This window comes from Myotis nattereri (genome assembly GCF_964212035.1).
Source record: "Myotis nattereri genome assembly, chromosome: 5".
Taxonomy (NCBI): Eukaryota; Metazoa; Chordata; class Mammalia; order Chiroptera; family Vespertilionidae; genus Myotis; species Myotis nattereri.
Window position 1 is genome coordinate 104,920,806 of NC_138080.1, and position 15,245 is coordinate 104,936,050.

The window sequence follows — 15,245 nt, forward strand, 5'->3', positions numbered from 1 at the left end:
GTCGGCCTGCGGACTGAGAGGTCCCGGGTTCGATTCCGGTCAAGGGCATGTACCTGGGTTGCGGGCACATTCCCAGTGGGAGGTGTGCAGGAGGCAGCTGATCGATGTTTCTCTCCCATCGATGTTTCTAACTCTCTATCTCTCTCCCTTTCTCTCTGTAAAAAATCAATAAAATATATTAAAAAAAAAAAAAAAAAAAGAATTCTGCCTGAGTGTAACAGCAAATTTATCTGTCCATATCCCCCAAATACACCGTCTCCAGTTCTTAAAACCAGGCAATCTACACATCAATCGCTTCAGGGTACAGCCATGCAGGATTACCGCACAGCTGACAGCTGGAAAGGGCCGCTCTGCCAGGAGCTCGCCAGTGGCTCTCACTGTCCTGCCGTCCTGAGAGCCAAACTCCAGGCTCTGCCGCGCTCCTGCCGAGCAATGACTTCTCTCTGGCCGACTCGTTTACAGGAGCCGTGTGTTCCCTAAGTATCTTCCTAGCTTTCTGGGACTACAATTTTTCTATCCTTTCTGGTTTTAAATCCATTATTCTTAGTGGGGAAGAAAAAAAGATAAGTGAAAATATGCTGTATTTTTACTACACAATCTATCCCAAGGAGACAGACAGTCCCTTCATTCTTCATACTGATGCTCCAAATACTTTATTTTGTTTGTTCCAACTCTCCCAGATTACTTAACCATTTTGGACAATTTTACATTATTCAGGGTTTTTGCCTTCTTGATACCATTCTCAAAGGTTCTGGCTACTTTTTTTGTGACCATGTCCCTTTTTTCCATCTTTCTGACCACATCTATAATAATGAAAGGGTGATATGCTAATTAGACCAAACGTCATTGTCATTCCGGATGAAGCCAGGGCCGGAGCGAAGCCCGGGTCCCGGGTGCCTGCCAGTGGTGGCCAGAGGAAAGCAGCCTGGGTCCCGGGTGCCAGCCGGTGATGGCCAGAGGAAAGCAGCCCGGGTTCCAGGCGCCTGCCAGCGGCAGCCAGAGTGAAGCCCAGGTCCCAGGTCCTGGGTGCCAGAGGGAAGCCGGTGCCAGCAGCCAGGAGAAGGAAGGCCTACTCTTGCACAGATTTTCGTGCATCAGGCCTCTAGCTTGTTTATAATCAGGGACATAAATCCACGGGTAATCACATGGGCTTCTCCTTGTGCCTCTTCACTTCCAGGACTGACAAAGTATTCATCAGAATCTCTTAGCCGGCTTTAACCGTATTTCCTTTTAGAATCTTGACCCATGGGCTAATAAACTTAGGTTGGGAAGGCTAATAAGAGATTATTAAGGAGCCAGATACAGAACAGGTACTCAGTAAGTGTCAGACTGTATTCCTCCTCTCATCCCCAAGTCCCCAAAGGCTTATGAGGCTGATATTGCCGGTCAAGGCAGCTAAGCAGTGTTCCCTTCCTTGTCATTTTCTAAGAGAAAATATTACACATCCCCTCCAGCAAAGTGCTAAGCCCCCTCTGATATCCTGGCCACCCCCCACAGCCACACAGACCTTGTCACTTTCTGGCTCCAGCCTAGCCAGGTGAGGAAGGCGGTCCGTGTGCCTGGAGGTGGTAAACGAAGCATTCTCTGCCCCGCTGTCTGCCTCTCCCTCCCCCTATCCTGCTGAGACTTCCCATCTCCCACCACCACCCCCTTCCCGAGGCAACAACACATTCGGGCCCCAGAAAGTGAGGCCAGAGCGCTGCGCTCACAAAGCTGAAGAAGTGCTGCTGTGGCTAATTATAGGCACCAGATGAAGGTCTGGAAAAATTTCAACAATAAATTAAAACAATTAAAAGGCACAAATTTCAAAGCTCAATATATAAATAACACTGTATCAAAATGAAACTCAAATGTGAAATGTCAGTTCAATGCCCTTGACTACAGCCAGTTCTAACACAGCTGCTTAGATCATACAATTACAGAAACTTTTATTATTTTAGAAACGTATTTCAAAGAACAGCTGCAAAGAAGCTTGGTCCCCACCCACCCCTGCTGTCCCTTCCCCCTTCCCAATCACAGATCTTCGTCCTTGTGAAATCTGAAGTTATAAACCAAAACAAAAAAAACAATGCAACTGCTAACAGCAGTCCGTCACTGGGAGCCTTTAACCTGGAATATCGTGACCTAAGGATCCAGGCAGAAATGAAGAGAAATTATGCTCAGGTCACAAAGTCCAACGTTCTGTTGTTTCAACAAAGTGCCACACACACCTACCTATATGATGTCAGGATGAATCAATACGGAAATTAGTGGGTGAATAATTAAAACTTCCTGGCAATAAATCTTATTACCAGAGAAGCAGGTGTTTCCTGTCTCTGGGCTTTTTCTTTTTCTATTTTTTTCAAGCTGCCATCCTCAGAATACCCACCAGATGCCAGGCATATTATATACATTCTTTCATCTTCACAATATCCCATAAAGTATTATTGTTATTATTATTACTAGAGGCCTGGTGCATGATCGGGGCAGGGTAGGGACTGCGGGGGGAGGGGGGGCCTCCAGGGCGTGTCTGGCCCATCTCGCCCAGTCCCAATCGCTGGACCCCAGCAGCAAGCTAACCTACCGGTCGGAGCATCTGCCCCCTGGTGGTCAGGGCACGTCATAGCAACTGGTCGAACGGAATGAACGTCAGACACTTAGCATATTAGGCTTTTATTATACAGGAGCATTATTTCCACACAGATAAGGAAACTGAGGTTCTGACAAGTGGGCTCACACGCCTATTAAGAGGCTCTCTCAAGCCAATGACCACAGCTGTTTCACTGGGTCGGGCTGGTTCTCTGGCCCTGCTTCCAGCCCAAAGCCTTAGCTTCACTCTGGTTCTTCCACATCCCCAGAGACCTTAGATCTAGTCTCTGTCCACACTGATTTATCATCCTTCCTTGGGGATAAAACAAATGAACAAACCACAGCCAAGAAGTGAAATGTTTCAAAAGTCTTAATTGCTTAGACACCTCACCAAAGGGATCACCAATGCTTATCATCCTTTAAGTACAATCTGCCTCTACTTCAAACGGTATAAAATTCCCCTTTAACAACAGTTCTTACAAACCACAAACTTAGCCTGCAGAAATTGACATTGCAGACTAAACATTTACCATGATTTTTAGAAAAGCATATCATAATTATCACTTTTTCCACTGAACCAAAAGGAGCCAGAAACCACAAACATTTTTCCATTTTCTCTATACTAACAGGTATGTTATTCACATAAGTATCAAAAAGTTAAAATGATAGGCAATTTTTTACAGAATTCTGACAATCAAAAGAAGTCTTAAGGTGACTGTCAATGTCAGCAGAGTAAAAATTCAAACTCAAAATCATCTACATAAAAGTTAAACACCAAAGTAGAATAATAAGTTGCTCCACATATTATTAAATCCAAGTATGAACATACATGTGGACCTGTTTCTCCCACAATGCTCTTAAGTTTGGGGCTGTGTTAAGGAACTAATGCCAGGTTTAATTCAAGTCTACCAGACACTAACTAACACAATCTACTGGGCCAGCTTGTCCCCAGTTATTAGAGTCCTGCGTATGATATATACTGACATATGTATATATGTTCAGATCAAATCCTGTTAAAACAAAAACAAATAGTATTTGAACAAAAATATTTCCATGTCCCAGCCAATGGCCCATTCATTTCATGTAATATTCAATACCACAAAATTCCACTTTAACAGAAAATGGACAATACCTTAAAATTTGCTGTAATGAAAACTAGATCGTGTGCAATTATACTAACCATAGCTATACACATAACACATGTTCATCTGTTCTGTCTCTTCTCCAAGACTGCACACTCCTCAAGGAAAGGAGCTGCCTCTGAACTAGACTCTACAAGTCAGGAGAACAACAGTGCCACCTCGTGGATATTCTGTAAACATGTTTGAGAAGTAAATTATAGGGGAAAATAAAATAAGACCCAACCAGTAGAAAGCAAACAAAAAATAATCAATAAAAAGATTTGCCTAAGAAAAATGGAGGCATAGCTTCATTTAGTTGAAAGTACTGATGAGGAATAAGCACAATCACCAACTTTAGAATCACCCTGACTTTTCTTACTGAGAGCAGCAGCCTGAGTCAGTAGGAAGGCTTAGACGACGGGGGTTCTGAGATCTGGCACTGCCCATACAGAGACCTGTGTCACATGTCCATTCATCGTACCTAAACACACCTGTATAGTCAAATTCCCTCCGTCTCATACAATTAAAGGCTTACCTTTTTCTTTCTCTCCCATAATTAACAACAAATATTACTGAATTGTGTTGTATTCTATACTTTAGGCAAATTTAAGGAATTTTCCAAAGTAACCTTAGCTATACCTTATTTCAGCCTTTGCACTAACTTTGGGACCAACCTGTACCATCACCTGCCCACTCACCACAATGACCAAGATCAGATATAAGTAAGATCTTGGGCATTTCACCCGTTTCCTCTGATCCTTGGCTTCCTCGTCTGCACAAGAAGAAAGGGGAATCAGTGATGGCTAAGATTCCTTTCTACTAAGAAGTACTACAATTCTAGAAAGAGAGGGATCATATTGTGCTTTTTAGGAATACGAATGAGTGAAATGGGGCAAACAGTGCTATATCTCAGCATAAAAACAACAGAGTCCCTTTCCCCTTAAACACACCCATGGTACAAGCTTTGGAAGAGGGATTAGAAATCAGAAGCTGGCCTGCCAATGTGCAGCCCCAGGTGTCAGGTCTGAGACGTAAGCCCAGGTCCTGTTCGCTGAGACAATGCCTGGAACATGGAGTCCGGATGCACTCACACCACAGTCAGGCTAAGCAAGGAGCTGCTCCTTGAGAGGCCACCCGGAAGCTCTGACAGGACAGAAGTGGTGGCAATGGCACTGGTTAACCCTGGCTATTTCTAGGCTTGCCCTGGTATGGCAGTTGTAACTTCCAGACTACAATGACCATGGTAGAGGAAAACGCTCTGGCCAGCATTCTCTTCAGGAATGAAATATTTCTATCTTACCTAGCCAGACATAAATTTAAAAATGAAGATGAAGATGAAGAAGAGAGAAAGAGATGGAGAGAAAAAAATAGGAGTGAATGAATGAATGAATGAATGAGAAATAGAAAATCAAAGGGGGATGAATAGGCAGAGAGCGAAGAGGGAGACTGTTTCATAGCAGGGAGACTGTTTTGTATGATACTATAATGGTAGATACATGTCAGTGTACATTTATCAAAACCCACCCGAATAAAACACCAGGAGTAAATCCTAACGTCAAGTATGGACTGTGGGCGACAATGACGTGCTCGTATAGGTCCCTGTATTGGAACAAATGTACGACTGTGGCGTGGGATGCTGACAGTGGTGAAGGCTGTGTGTGTGTGTGTGTGTGTGTGTGTGTGCACGCGTAGGCGGTGGAGGAAGGTGAAGATACGCGAACTCTCTGTACCTGAAACTATTCTAAAAAGCAGTCTGTTTCTGGAGGCCCTCAGTAGACTGGGCTGCAGACGGGATTGGAACCTCCTGCTTCAGCGAGACCGTGTGTCTCCACTATCACCTCAGTGAACAGGGAGACCGGTCTGTGCCCTGAAGGAGTCTGATCCTGTGGGACAACAGACCTGCTCGGCCCACCCTGCTCACCCAGATGACAAATACTCTCGGCACCGAATCACCATCAAGAAACGTTTCCAGGTGCTGATGACCCAGCCACCGCACCCCGTACTGTGAAGGTCCCTTAAATTTCATGTCTCTCCTGCCACCTGTGACCCCTGAGACTTTCCGAAACCAAGCTTTTCAGTCTGTGAGCCTTGAAGCCTGCTTACCACCCTGGCTCTTTGGAATTGGTGTCATTACCTTTCATCATGCTTCTGTGAAGCAATCATGGCAGCACCCCCCTTAAAGGGAACAAGTTTGACTTTTTCATATTTTGACTGCCACGTTATTAAAATGATTTGAAAGCGCTCTTATTTAAAAAATAAAAAAGTAGTCTATTTCTAAAAAATTCAACGTAAACTTAACCGGAAGAGCAGGGGTGGGGAGCGTGCACACAAGCAAGCAGGGTGTTGAGTAAGGATGCAGAAATAAGTTTTGAGAAATGTGATGGAGACATGCTATCAGTTTTCCCAATATGTTTTGACATTCCCGAAGTGTTACTTTATTCATTTATTTTTAATACTCATCCAAGGACATGCTTTTATTGATTTTAGAGAGAGAAAAAAGAAGGGAGAGAGGGAGAGAGAGAGGAAAGGAGGAAGGGGGGGGGAGAGGGAGAGAGAGAGAGAGAGAGAGAGAGAGAGAGAGAGAGAGAGAGAGAGAGAAACACCAATGTGAGAGAGAAACATCGATCATCTGTCTCATGTCTGGGATCGAACCTGCAGCCTGAGTATGTGAGTATGTGCCCTGACCGGGAATGGAATCCAAGACCTTTCTGCGCCCTAGACAATGTTCCAACCAACTGAGCCACACTGGCCAGGGCCCTCAGTGTCACTTTAGATGCCAGTGAACATCCTAAACTTCCCAAACACAGAGTATGGGACAAACTGTTCCTTTAAGAACAAATTAGTTATAAAGACAGAATGCAGATTATATCTAGACTACATCAAAATAAATATCACAGCATTAATCATGAAACAAGTTCAAGGAAACATACTGTTGACCATGATCCACACCACTCATCACAGACACTGCCTTCATTTCCTAGAGACGCTAGATCTGAACTGGTCTTCAAATGCCACAGAGGCAAACACAGTGGGCCCCGCAGTGCTGCCTCGCACTGCCCTCTTCCATCCTCTCGTCCCACAGATGCCCTGGCAGAGCTGCCCGGGCCCCGGGCCGGCGCCCCTCCACAGGGAAGACAGGTAGTTACCTGGCAACGCGGTGATGAAGTCCCTCTGCAACATGGGCTTTAGGTAGGAGTTAATGTGTCCATGCTGGTAATGACACATCCGGGAAATCAGGTGCTCCACAAATTCCACTTGATCCGATTCCGACCACTGGTCAAAATATTTAATACACAAGTCTTTTTCTTTTTGATAGTTTCCTTCTGATGGCCTCTTTCTGGAGACGATCACAGATGATGTTCCATTACTTATCTATTTTAGAAATACACACACAAACATAATTAGTTTGACAAGGAAAAGAAATCTAATGGGTATTTCATTAGAAACATTTTTCACTCTGTGTATTTAATCTTAAAATGCCAGTTTTACCCTAAAGCCACTCAATCCTTTATTAATTCACTCAGAAAATAATTAAAACTGTATTCAGAGCCCGTATCCTCTAATGAGTCTCAAAGGTAAATGCCAACGTTACAGCTACTGCTAACGCTCAATGGTGTCTTAAATCATCATTCTCTAATGCTTATTCCCAAACCACGCTGTTATCAGATAACTAATGTTAGAGATGACCATTTTAGGAAAACTGCTCCACTTGGCAAAGTGGCAACTGATTGACTATTAATAGTTTTACTTCCTCAAAGCTGAAAGTTAATGCTTGACTGGTCTATGCCAGTGATGGCGAACCTTTTGAGCTCGGCGTGCCAGCATTTTGAAAAACCCTAACTTAACTCTGGTGCCGTGTCACATAGAGAAATTTTTTGATCTTTGCAACCATAGTAAATCAAAGACTTATATTTTTGCTATTTATTTTATATATTTAAAAGCCATTAAACAAAGAAAAATCAACCAAAAAAATGAGTTCGCGTGTCACCTCTGACACGCGTGTCATAGGTTCGCCATCACTGGTCTATGCCAAAGGTTCCCACACTTGGGTGTTCATCAGCATAACAAAGGGCTTGCTAGCACGCAGACTGGCGGCCCCACCAGAGACATTCTGACTCCTGGGTCCGGAGTGGAGCCCAACAACTGCATTGCCAACAAGCTCCCAGTGATGCTGACGCTGAGGACCACTCTCTGAAAACCGCTGGTCTATCAAACGGAGAAACATGAAACAATGGCATCTAAAAAGCTTCATTTTATTTATTTTGTCTTAATTTTTATTGCTCAAAGTATTACATATGTCCCCATTTCCCCCTCCAGCCCGCCCCGCCCCCACCCCGGCCTGCACTACCCTATTGTCTGTGTCCATGGGTTATGCATATGTGCATACAAGGTTAAAAAGCTTTGTTCTACCAAACAGTCTGGATCTCCATATTGTTGCCAGGCCTAAAAACTGCTGGCAAAACTTTAGGCTTTCACTCCCTTCTTTTGTTCACCTACTCAGAAGGTTCTTTCCCTTATATAGTAGGCTTATGGATATCCCATACTCCTATACTAACTGCATTTCTCATCAAATCTACACAGTCCTAGCATAAAACCAGTATTTTTTAAAATATATTTTTATTGATTTCAGAAAGGAAGGGAGAGGGAGAAAGAGATAGAAACATCAATGATGGCCGTAACCAGTTTGGTATACCTTGGTTGTGGGCACATCCCCAGTAGGAGGTGTGCAGGAGGCAGCTGATCGATGTTTCTCTCTCATCGATGTTTCAAACTCTCTATCTCCCTTCCTCTCTGTAAAAAATCAATAAAATATATTTAAAAAAAAAAAAAGAAAGAAACATCAATGATGGCTGTCTCCTGCATGCCCCCTACTAGGGATGGAGCCTGGGCATAAACCCTTGACCGGAATTGAACCCAGGACCCTTCAGTCCGCAGGCCAACACTCTATCCACTGAGCCAAACCGGCTACGGTGAAAAACGAGTATGTTTTTTAAAAATTGAAATTAAATGCAATGCACCTGGACAATAACATAAAAACATCTAAATCCCTAGACTGAAGCCACAACTGCTACTGATCTATGAGGCTCAGTAACTTCCCTGTTTAAAAACAAAGTAACCTCAACCCTTCTGTCAAACATTGGCCAAGCTATCTGCCCATCACTCTTCTGATGGCCGCCTTCATGTGCAATACCAGAAGGATTAACATAAGAGAACCTTGAAAACTGCAGAGCTGCATTACAAACACCCATCATGCCATTAGGAGCTTCCCTCGGAAGTCTTTCATAGAAGGAAGCAAGAGCTTTTGTTACATTTTGTGCCCTAAAAGAAAGTCCACTGAACCCATTCCAGAAAGACATCCTTTGTAAATTTCCAAGGAAGGCCAGATCCTTGATAAAATCTTAGAAACCTTTCCTGTAATAAGAAAGTTCCTATGTCCACATTCAGAGGTATGAAGTCAGAAGGCATTTATCTCCCATCTCATTTATCTTAACCACCTCCTCGTCTAGGAATGTTTTCCCCTTGTAAACTGGGTGAGGGACAGCTCACTGACTGGGCACCACCAGAGGGCAGCCTTACACAGAAGTTTTTGATGGTGCTTTTAATAAGACATTCAGAACAAAAATCAACATTTAAAAAAACGATCAAATGAAGTGAAATTCTTCTCTGTGGTCAATACTGACTGATATAAGGAGCATCTTTGATACTTTTAAGCATAAGGATGTTCACCATAATGTTTATAATCCAGAAAAATTAGAACTGCCCAATTACAGGCAACAGGTTTAAGCAAATTATAATATATCTACAGCAAGTGCTATAAGGTAGCCATTAAAATTAGTTTATAAAATAAGATTTTAATAACAAGAGAACACTTTTATAAATAATATTAAGGAACAAAAGATGAGATGCAGAATTTTATATAGCATAATCACAATAATTTACGTGAACACACCAGGGAAAAGTTAAGAATATTTATGAATATGTTAAAAGTGCCTAATCTTGAGAAAGAAAACGATATATGTTTTCCTTCCCCTCCTTTACTATACTTTTTCATAATAACTTGCCAGATAATTGCTTTCCCAACAGGTTAAATATAAGGATGAAATGCATTTATGTACTGCTTTATACTTTACAAAATACTTTCATAACCGTTATCTCATTTGATAAGCAAACGGGTTATTATTTCATTTATAGAAAGGCTCCCAACCATCTACCCTCCCTAGCATTGGTATACCATTAACTAGTTGACTAAAAGACAGACAAATGAACAACTGAAAGCCAGTATTAACACCGAATTGCAAAATCAATAATAAGTGAAGAGAATCCTATTGCAGATACAGATGTGAAGGAGGAAACAGAAGGCAGTCTGCACACAGTCCCCAAACCAGCGGCAAGACTCCGAACCACCTGCGGGGCCCAGAAGACCTTCCTGGCCTTGTTTTATTTTGTTTCGTTTCATCTTAAATGTGTTGGGGATACTTCACTCTTCCTAACTAATCTACCCTTTTGTTTCAGATCAAATGAACCTAGAGAATTTTGTAAACATTACTCTCTTCAGATTTAGATTTGTTGTGCCTTTGTGCCCTCATGAAGGGAAAAATGATTTGTACCATCATGACTGATGGAATCCTCAAATCATGAAACTTTACATGCCCCGCCCCCTTTACCTCACCACAAAAAACTATGGGATTGGGAGGAAAACTGGCAAACTGAGATAGAGCCCGGAGAGAAGGAAACTGAGTTTAGAAGGAAAGGGCAAACCAACAGGAAATGACGAAGAAGGATGGGACCAGGGAGACACAGGCCTCAGTGCATATAAACTGGTGTGTGGTAGGTGCCATGCTGGTGACAAAACACCACCACTGTCCATCTCTGACTCAGACAGTGGACACAGAACATTTTAAGCCACAGTCACTTCAGCATCTTTGTGAAAATTCCAAAATCTTTACTATTCATAATGATACATCCCTAAGGATCAGAAGATAAATCAGGGTGAGCTCTGAAACTAGTAAAATTACATGCAAAAAACACAGAACTGCTTGGCTCTTGTTTTCATGAGGGCATGAGCTGAGGGGCATCTTGTCTAGAGTGAGTCAACTGCTCTCTGATCTGTGCGCAGTCATTCCTACCTGCCAAAGAGTATTTTTCTTGGGGGACTCATCTTCATTTTGATCCTCCATAACTGAAGTGTTCTAAGGGGGAAAAACAGAGTATTTGAATTATGCCAAGTTTTGCAAATCCTAAATAACTACACCAAAATGTAATTTTGAAAACCCAAACTAGAGTGTACCAACAAACCCAAGAGTTAGCGTGGCTTGTGGCTAATGTACTATTTTGGGCCAAGGGGGCTGGGCTCATCTTTCATAAATCAATGCAGAAAAGTAAGCATAAAGTCTTACTTAGATGAAGGTGGGCCGACTGAGAACAGGCTGACTTATGGCAGTGGCTGAAGCTCCACCTCCATCATCACTGTTATTCTCTTACTGCTGGCTAGAAGCCTCAGAGACCCACTAAGTTCCTGATGGTTGCACAAAACATTTACTAGAATGTCTGCTACTCACTAACCCATCCCAACATGAGCAATTAGAATTGACAAAGCCCTGGAGGTGCTCCCCCAGCCCCCAGCCTTCTTCTTTCCTCCCCTGATGGCCTTGTTTTTCTGGAATGGCTTTGCAATCTCCCCCAGCAAGCATGGTGGGGGCCCCAACCTTTTCCCTGAAGGGAGGATGCAGCGAGCCAGTAACAATCTGGCTTGCCTTAGGAATGCATTAGCTTTTGGTTTTGTGTTTACTGCACAAAGAGGCACTGTGTAATTATTCTTTCTGGTGACCTAGTCGCTCAATAGATGCCCATTAACTGGAGATTATACATGATTGGATTTTCCCTTTTGAAGCTCCTATCTAATAGCTAAATGGAAACTTAATGAGATGGGGAAATGGGAGAGTTGTGCTCAGAAAGGAGTAACAACTCATTTATAGGTGCAACCTATAAATTAGAAGATTGGGGTATAACATTTAAACTACAATATCTGTACCATAGTATTATTCCAAAGGATCCTATAGATCTAAGTTATCAATATTTACAAGATCCTATTTACTACTGCCTTTAGGGGAGAAGCCTAAGATTTTCCCTTTATGTTCAAGTTATAAATGTTTGGACCCATACGGTATTTCCAAACATGCCCAATGCAGGGTCAGCACTGAAAAGCGGTGCTCCGCTCTGCAGGTCACACAGCTGGTTCTGAGCAGGAATGGAGTTCGAGATCAAGGGAAGGCCAAAGGCTCTGAAAACCAGAGAGAAGGTAGATCTGCTCACTCACTCACTCCGTGTGTGTGTGTGTGTGTGTGTGTGTGTGTGTGTGTGTGAGAGAGAGAGAGAGAGAGAGAGAGAGAGAGAGAGAGAGAGAGAGAAGGGGGATCCAGAGCAAGTTGTGCTAGCCATGGACAAACACCACAGAGTTGTTGTGGGGGCTGAGGCTACCCAGCACAGAGCTGGTATGTTGAACAGATATTAAATCTGGACATGCCCTGCTCTGAAGAGCTACTTGCCCCCAAGTGGTACCTTCTAATGCTTTTCTAACTTCACACTTTGACAGAATGGCTCGCTCCAGACGGCTGTCAATAGAGAAAACCCACTACTTCCTCAATAAGTACTTACTAGTATAAGCCCAAAGCACCAAGGTCTGCAGTGGGGGAGGGGGCAGGAGGGCAGGGCTCCATATGTGAAACCAACCATGAGCTAGTGAGGAAGGCAGTGTGTCCAAGTGTCCAAAACGGGTCTAGAGTGGTGGCAGCAAGAAGTGATCCTGAATGAGAAGGAGGTGGAGAATAGGGTAGCCGACGTAGTATTTCTCTCTCCATGTAATTTTCCTTTTACTGCTAGCTTGAAGGATCCAGAGATTAATGAAGCTGGCAGGTTTCATTATGGAAATGAATAAAGAGGGACAGTGACTCAGTACATCAGCTCCTCAGTCTGACCGGTAGTTACAATGCCATCCTTGCAATGTCACAATGTCCTGGGTTCTAAGAGAGTGGCCTGAAGAAAGAATGGCTAGACATGAAGAGTTGAGCATGTGAAGTGGAAGAAGTGTGAGAAGGTCCCGCCCCCATGTCGCCAGGGACCCCAAGAAATGTACAAGATATACGTATACATGTATAATGTTTTCAACTAAAAACTTCTGAAATAGGAGCCTGAATAAGCCAGAGCAATTCTGACCTAAGCCACCTTAGTAATTTCCTCAGGGAGAAAACAAAAAAAGTCAGAAGACCCTTTAGAAACAACTGTTTTTGCCATGAGAAAACACAAGAAACAACTCTTTTTGCCGTGAGAAAATTTAGTTCTTCCTCTCATTCATTCCAAAACAGATTAATGGTTTGTATTTATATAGTGGAGAAGGAAACAACCCCTCTGATAAAAACTGCAACTATTTTCATAAGACTTGATAAAAGTGGATAAATATATACAATTTTTTTAAAAATCCTCACCCAAGGATATTTTTTCCATTGGTTTCTAGAGAGAGGGGGAGGGAGGAAGGAAGGGGGAAGAGAGAGAGAAACATCCATGTAAGAGACATCGATTGGTTGCCTCTTGCATGTGCCCTGATCAGGGCTGGGGAATCTGCAACCAAGGTATGAGTCCTTGACCGGTAATCGAGCCTAAGACCCTTCGTTCCGGAGGCCAACACTCTAACCACTGAGCCAAACCAGCCAGGGCTAAAGATATACAATGCAACAGAACTGTATTTAATAAAGCCCGTGGGGCTGGAAGAGTTCCTTCATTATAGAGATCTTCTCAACTTCTCTCACAGAGCCTTCAGGAGATGATGCCACAGGGAAATGCTGCTCTCAAGCGACACTGGTCAGAGCATCATCTCCAGAGAACTCCACATGACACAAGAGATGCTCAAAGAAAAAAGGGTCTAATTACATTTAAGACATGCCAGGTACTTATGTGCACGCCCCTCTCCCATGCCCCCCAATACACTTCACTAGGATGCTAAAGGTTCTGGAAGCCTCATCGTTTAACAATCAGCTCAAGTTAGTTGAACCTAGCTTTCCTGAGTTGTTGGCGATGGGCCCCACTTTTATAATAATATCTCTTAATAATAGCTCAGCATATATTGGCCAACACTGGACTGGGGCAATAGCAGGGCAGAATTCCTTCCTCCTCCCACTTCACAGGACAAATACTTCTGGAAAACAAAAGAAAAGCCCACTTTTGGTAAATAAAATATATACCTTTTCTATCCCTATCATCTTTCCCAAATTGCTATATGTGGTTGTGGGAATAAGGAGAAGTGGCAAAAATAAAAAAGTCCCTTAGAGAAGCCACACTTTTTAAAATCACTTTGGCATTTACTCTTGACAGGTACAACTGACAAAAGGTCACAGGTCAGGAGGTAAGAGAAAACAATAAGCTTTCCACGCAAAAAAGCAGGTGGTTTCCTACATCTACCTTCCCACATGGAGCCATGAGCTATGCCGGTCTGAGCGCTGACGTCCTCTTTAAGCCTCCAGCACTTCTGGGAAAGGAAAGTTCTCTGAAAAACCAACCTGGCATCTGCACTTCCTACCCCTCTCATCATCATCTCCTTCCTCCTCCATCTCTACCAAGAAGCATCACGTGTCAATAAACATGCAGATCTCCTTATTCGGACACTGCTGCTGATGAGAGGCACAGTCCAGGAAGAAGCAGCTAGGCTCCAAAGCAGAGCAACCTCAGTACCACTGACACTGGCCCCAGATCATTCTCTGTTGTGTGGGGGCTCTCATATGCACTATAGGATGTTTAGCAGCATCCCTGGCTTCTACCTACAAGAAGCTACCCACCCTGCCCCCGCCCTAATGGTGACAACCAAAAATGTCTCCAGTTAGCAAATGTCGAGGGAGGGGGGAGGACCTCGCCCCTTCCCTTGAGAGCCACTGCTCTCAGGGTATCAGCTCCTTAACTTGCCTCCTTGGGAAGATACACTAAATCGCCACCATCTCAGGACTGGCCGTTCTTCCTCTCCAGGCTTCTCTGGCCTGTGACAGTCTGCAATTTCTTCAAATACAGTCTGATCTCACCATGGCCAAGCAATGCATGGAGTGCACAGATATCTAAACCCTGGGCTAAAGTCCTGCTTACCATTATATTCATATTTGGGGAAATTTAATTCAGGAGTTCTTACTAGAGATCCGTGGGCTTGGGGTGTGGGTGAGGGCTATAAATATCATCAAGTCACAAACAAACATGCCTTCAGAAAGACAATCCAGAGCTTTCACTAGATTCTCAAAGGTATTCCAAATGCGATGAGATAGCAAAGCATGTCTGTGACCAAGCAGCAGACCTGAGTGGACAGAGCCGAGGCATGTCTGCTGCTCCTTCTAAGTTCCCCAGGAAATCTATGCACTATAATATCTACTTTGAAATCACTACGATGGCCAGATGCTGTGGTCCATGTACTGGCACCATCCTAACTAAGGAATCTGCACCGGTGCCATAACGACAGACTCCAGCCCATGCTCGATACTTAACTACCAAATGCCACGAGAACTAATGCCTGCTCCTTCTCTTGCC

The 15,245-nt window shown here is 43.5% G+C and overlaps 1 protein-coding gene across 1 annotated transcript in view; it reads right to left on the bottom strand.

The window, feature by feature from the left end:
• FBXW11 (F-box and WD repeat domain containing 11) overlaps nucleotides 1-15,245 on the bottom strand; it is a 104,690-nt gene that overhangs the window by 27,142 nt on the left and 62,303 nt on the right. Inside the window, exons 2-3 of the mRNA XM_081093514.1 lie at nucleotides 10,817-10,879; nucleotides 6,836-7,061 (exon numbers count right to left, since the gene is read on the bottom strand). Coding sequence (XP_080949640.1) covers nucleotides 6,836-7,061; nucleotides 10,817-10,879 — 289 coding nt within the window. The remainder of the gene's footprint in view (nucleotides 1-6,835; nucleotides 7,062-10,816; nucleotides 10,880-15,245) is intronic.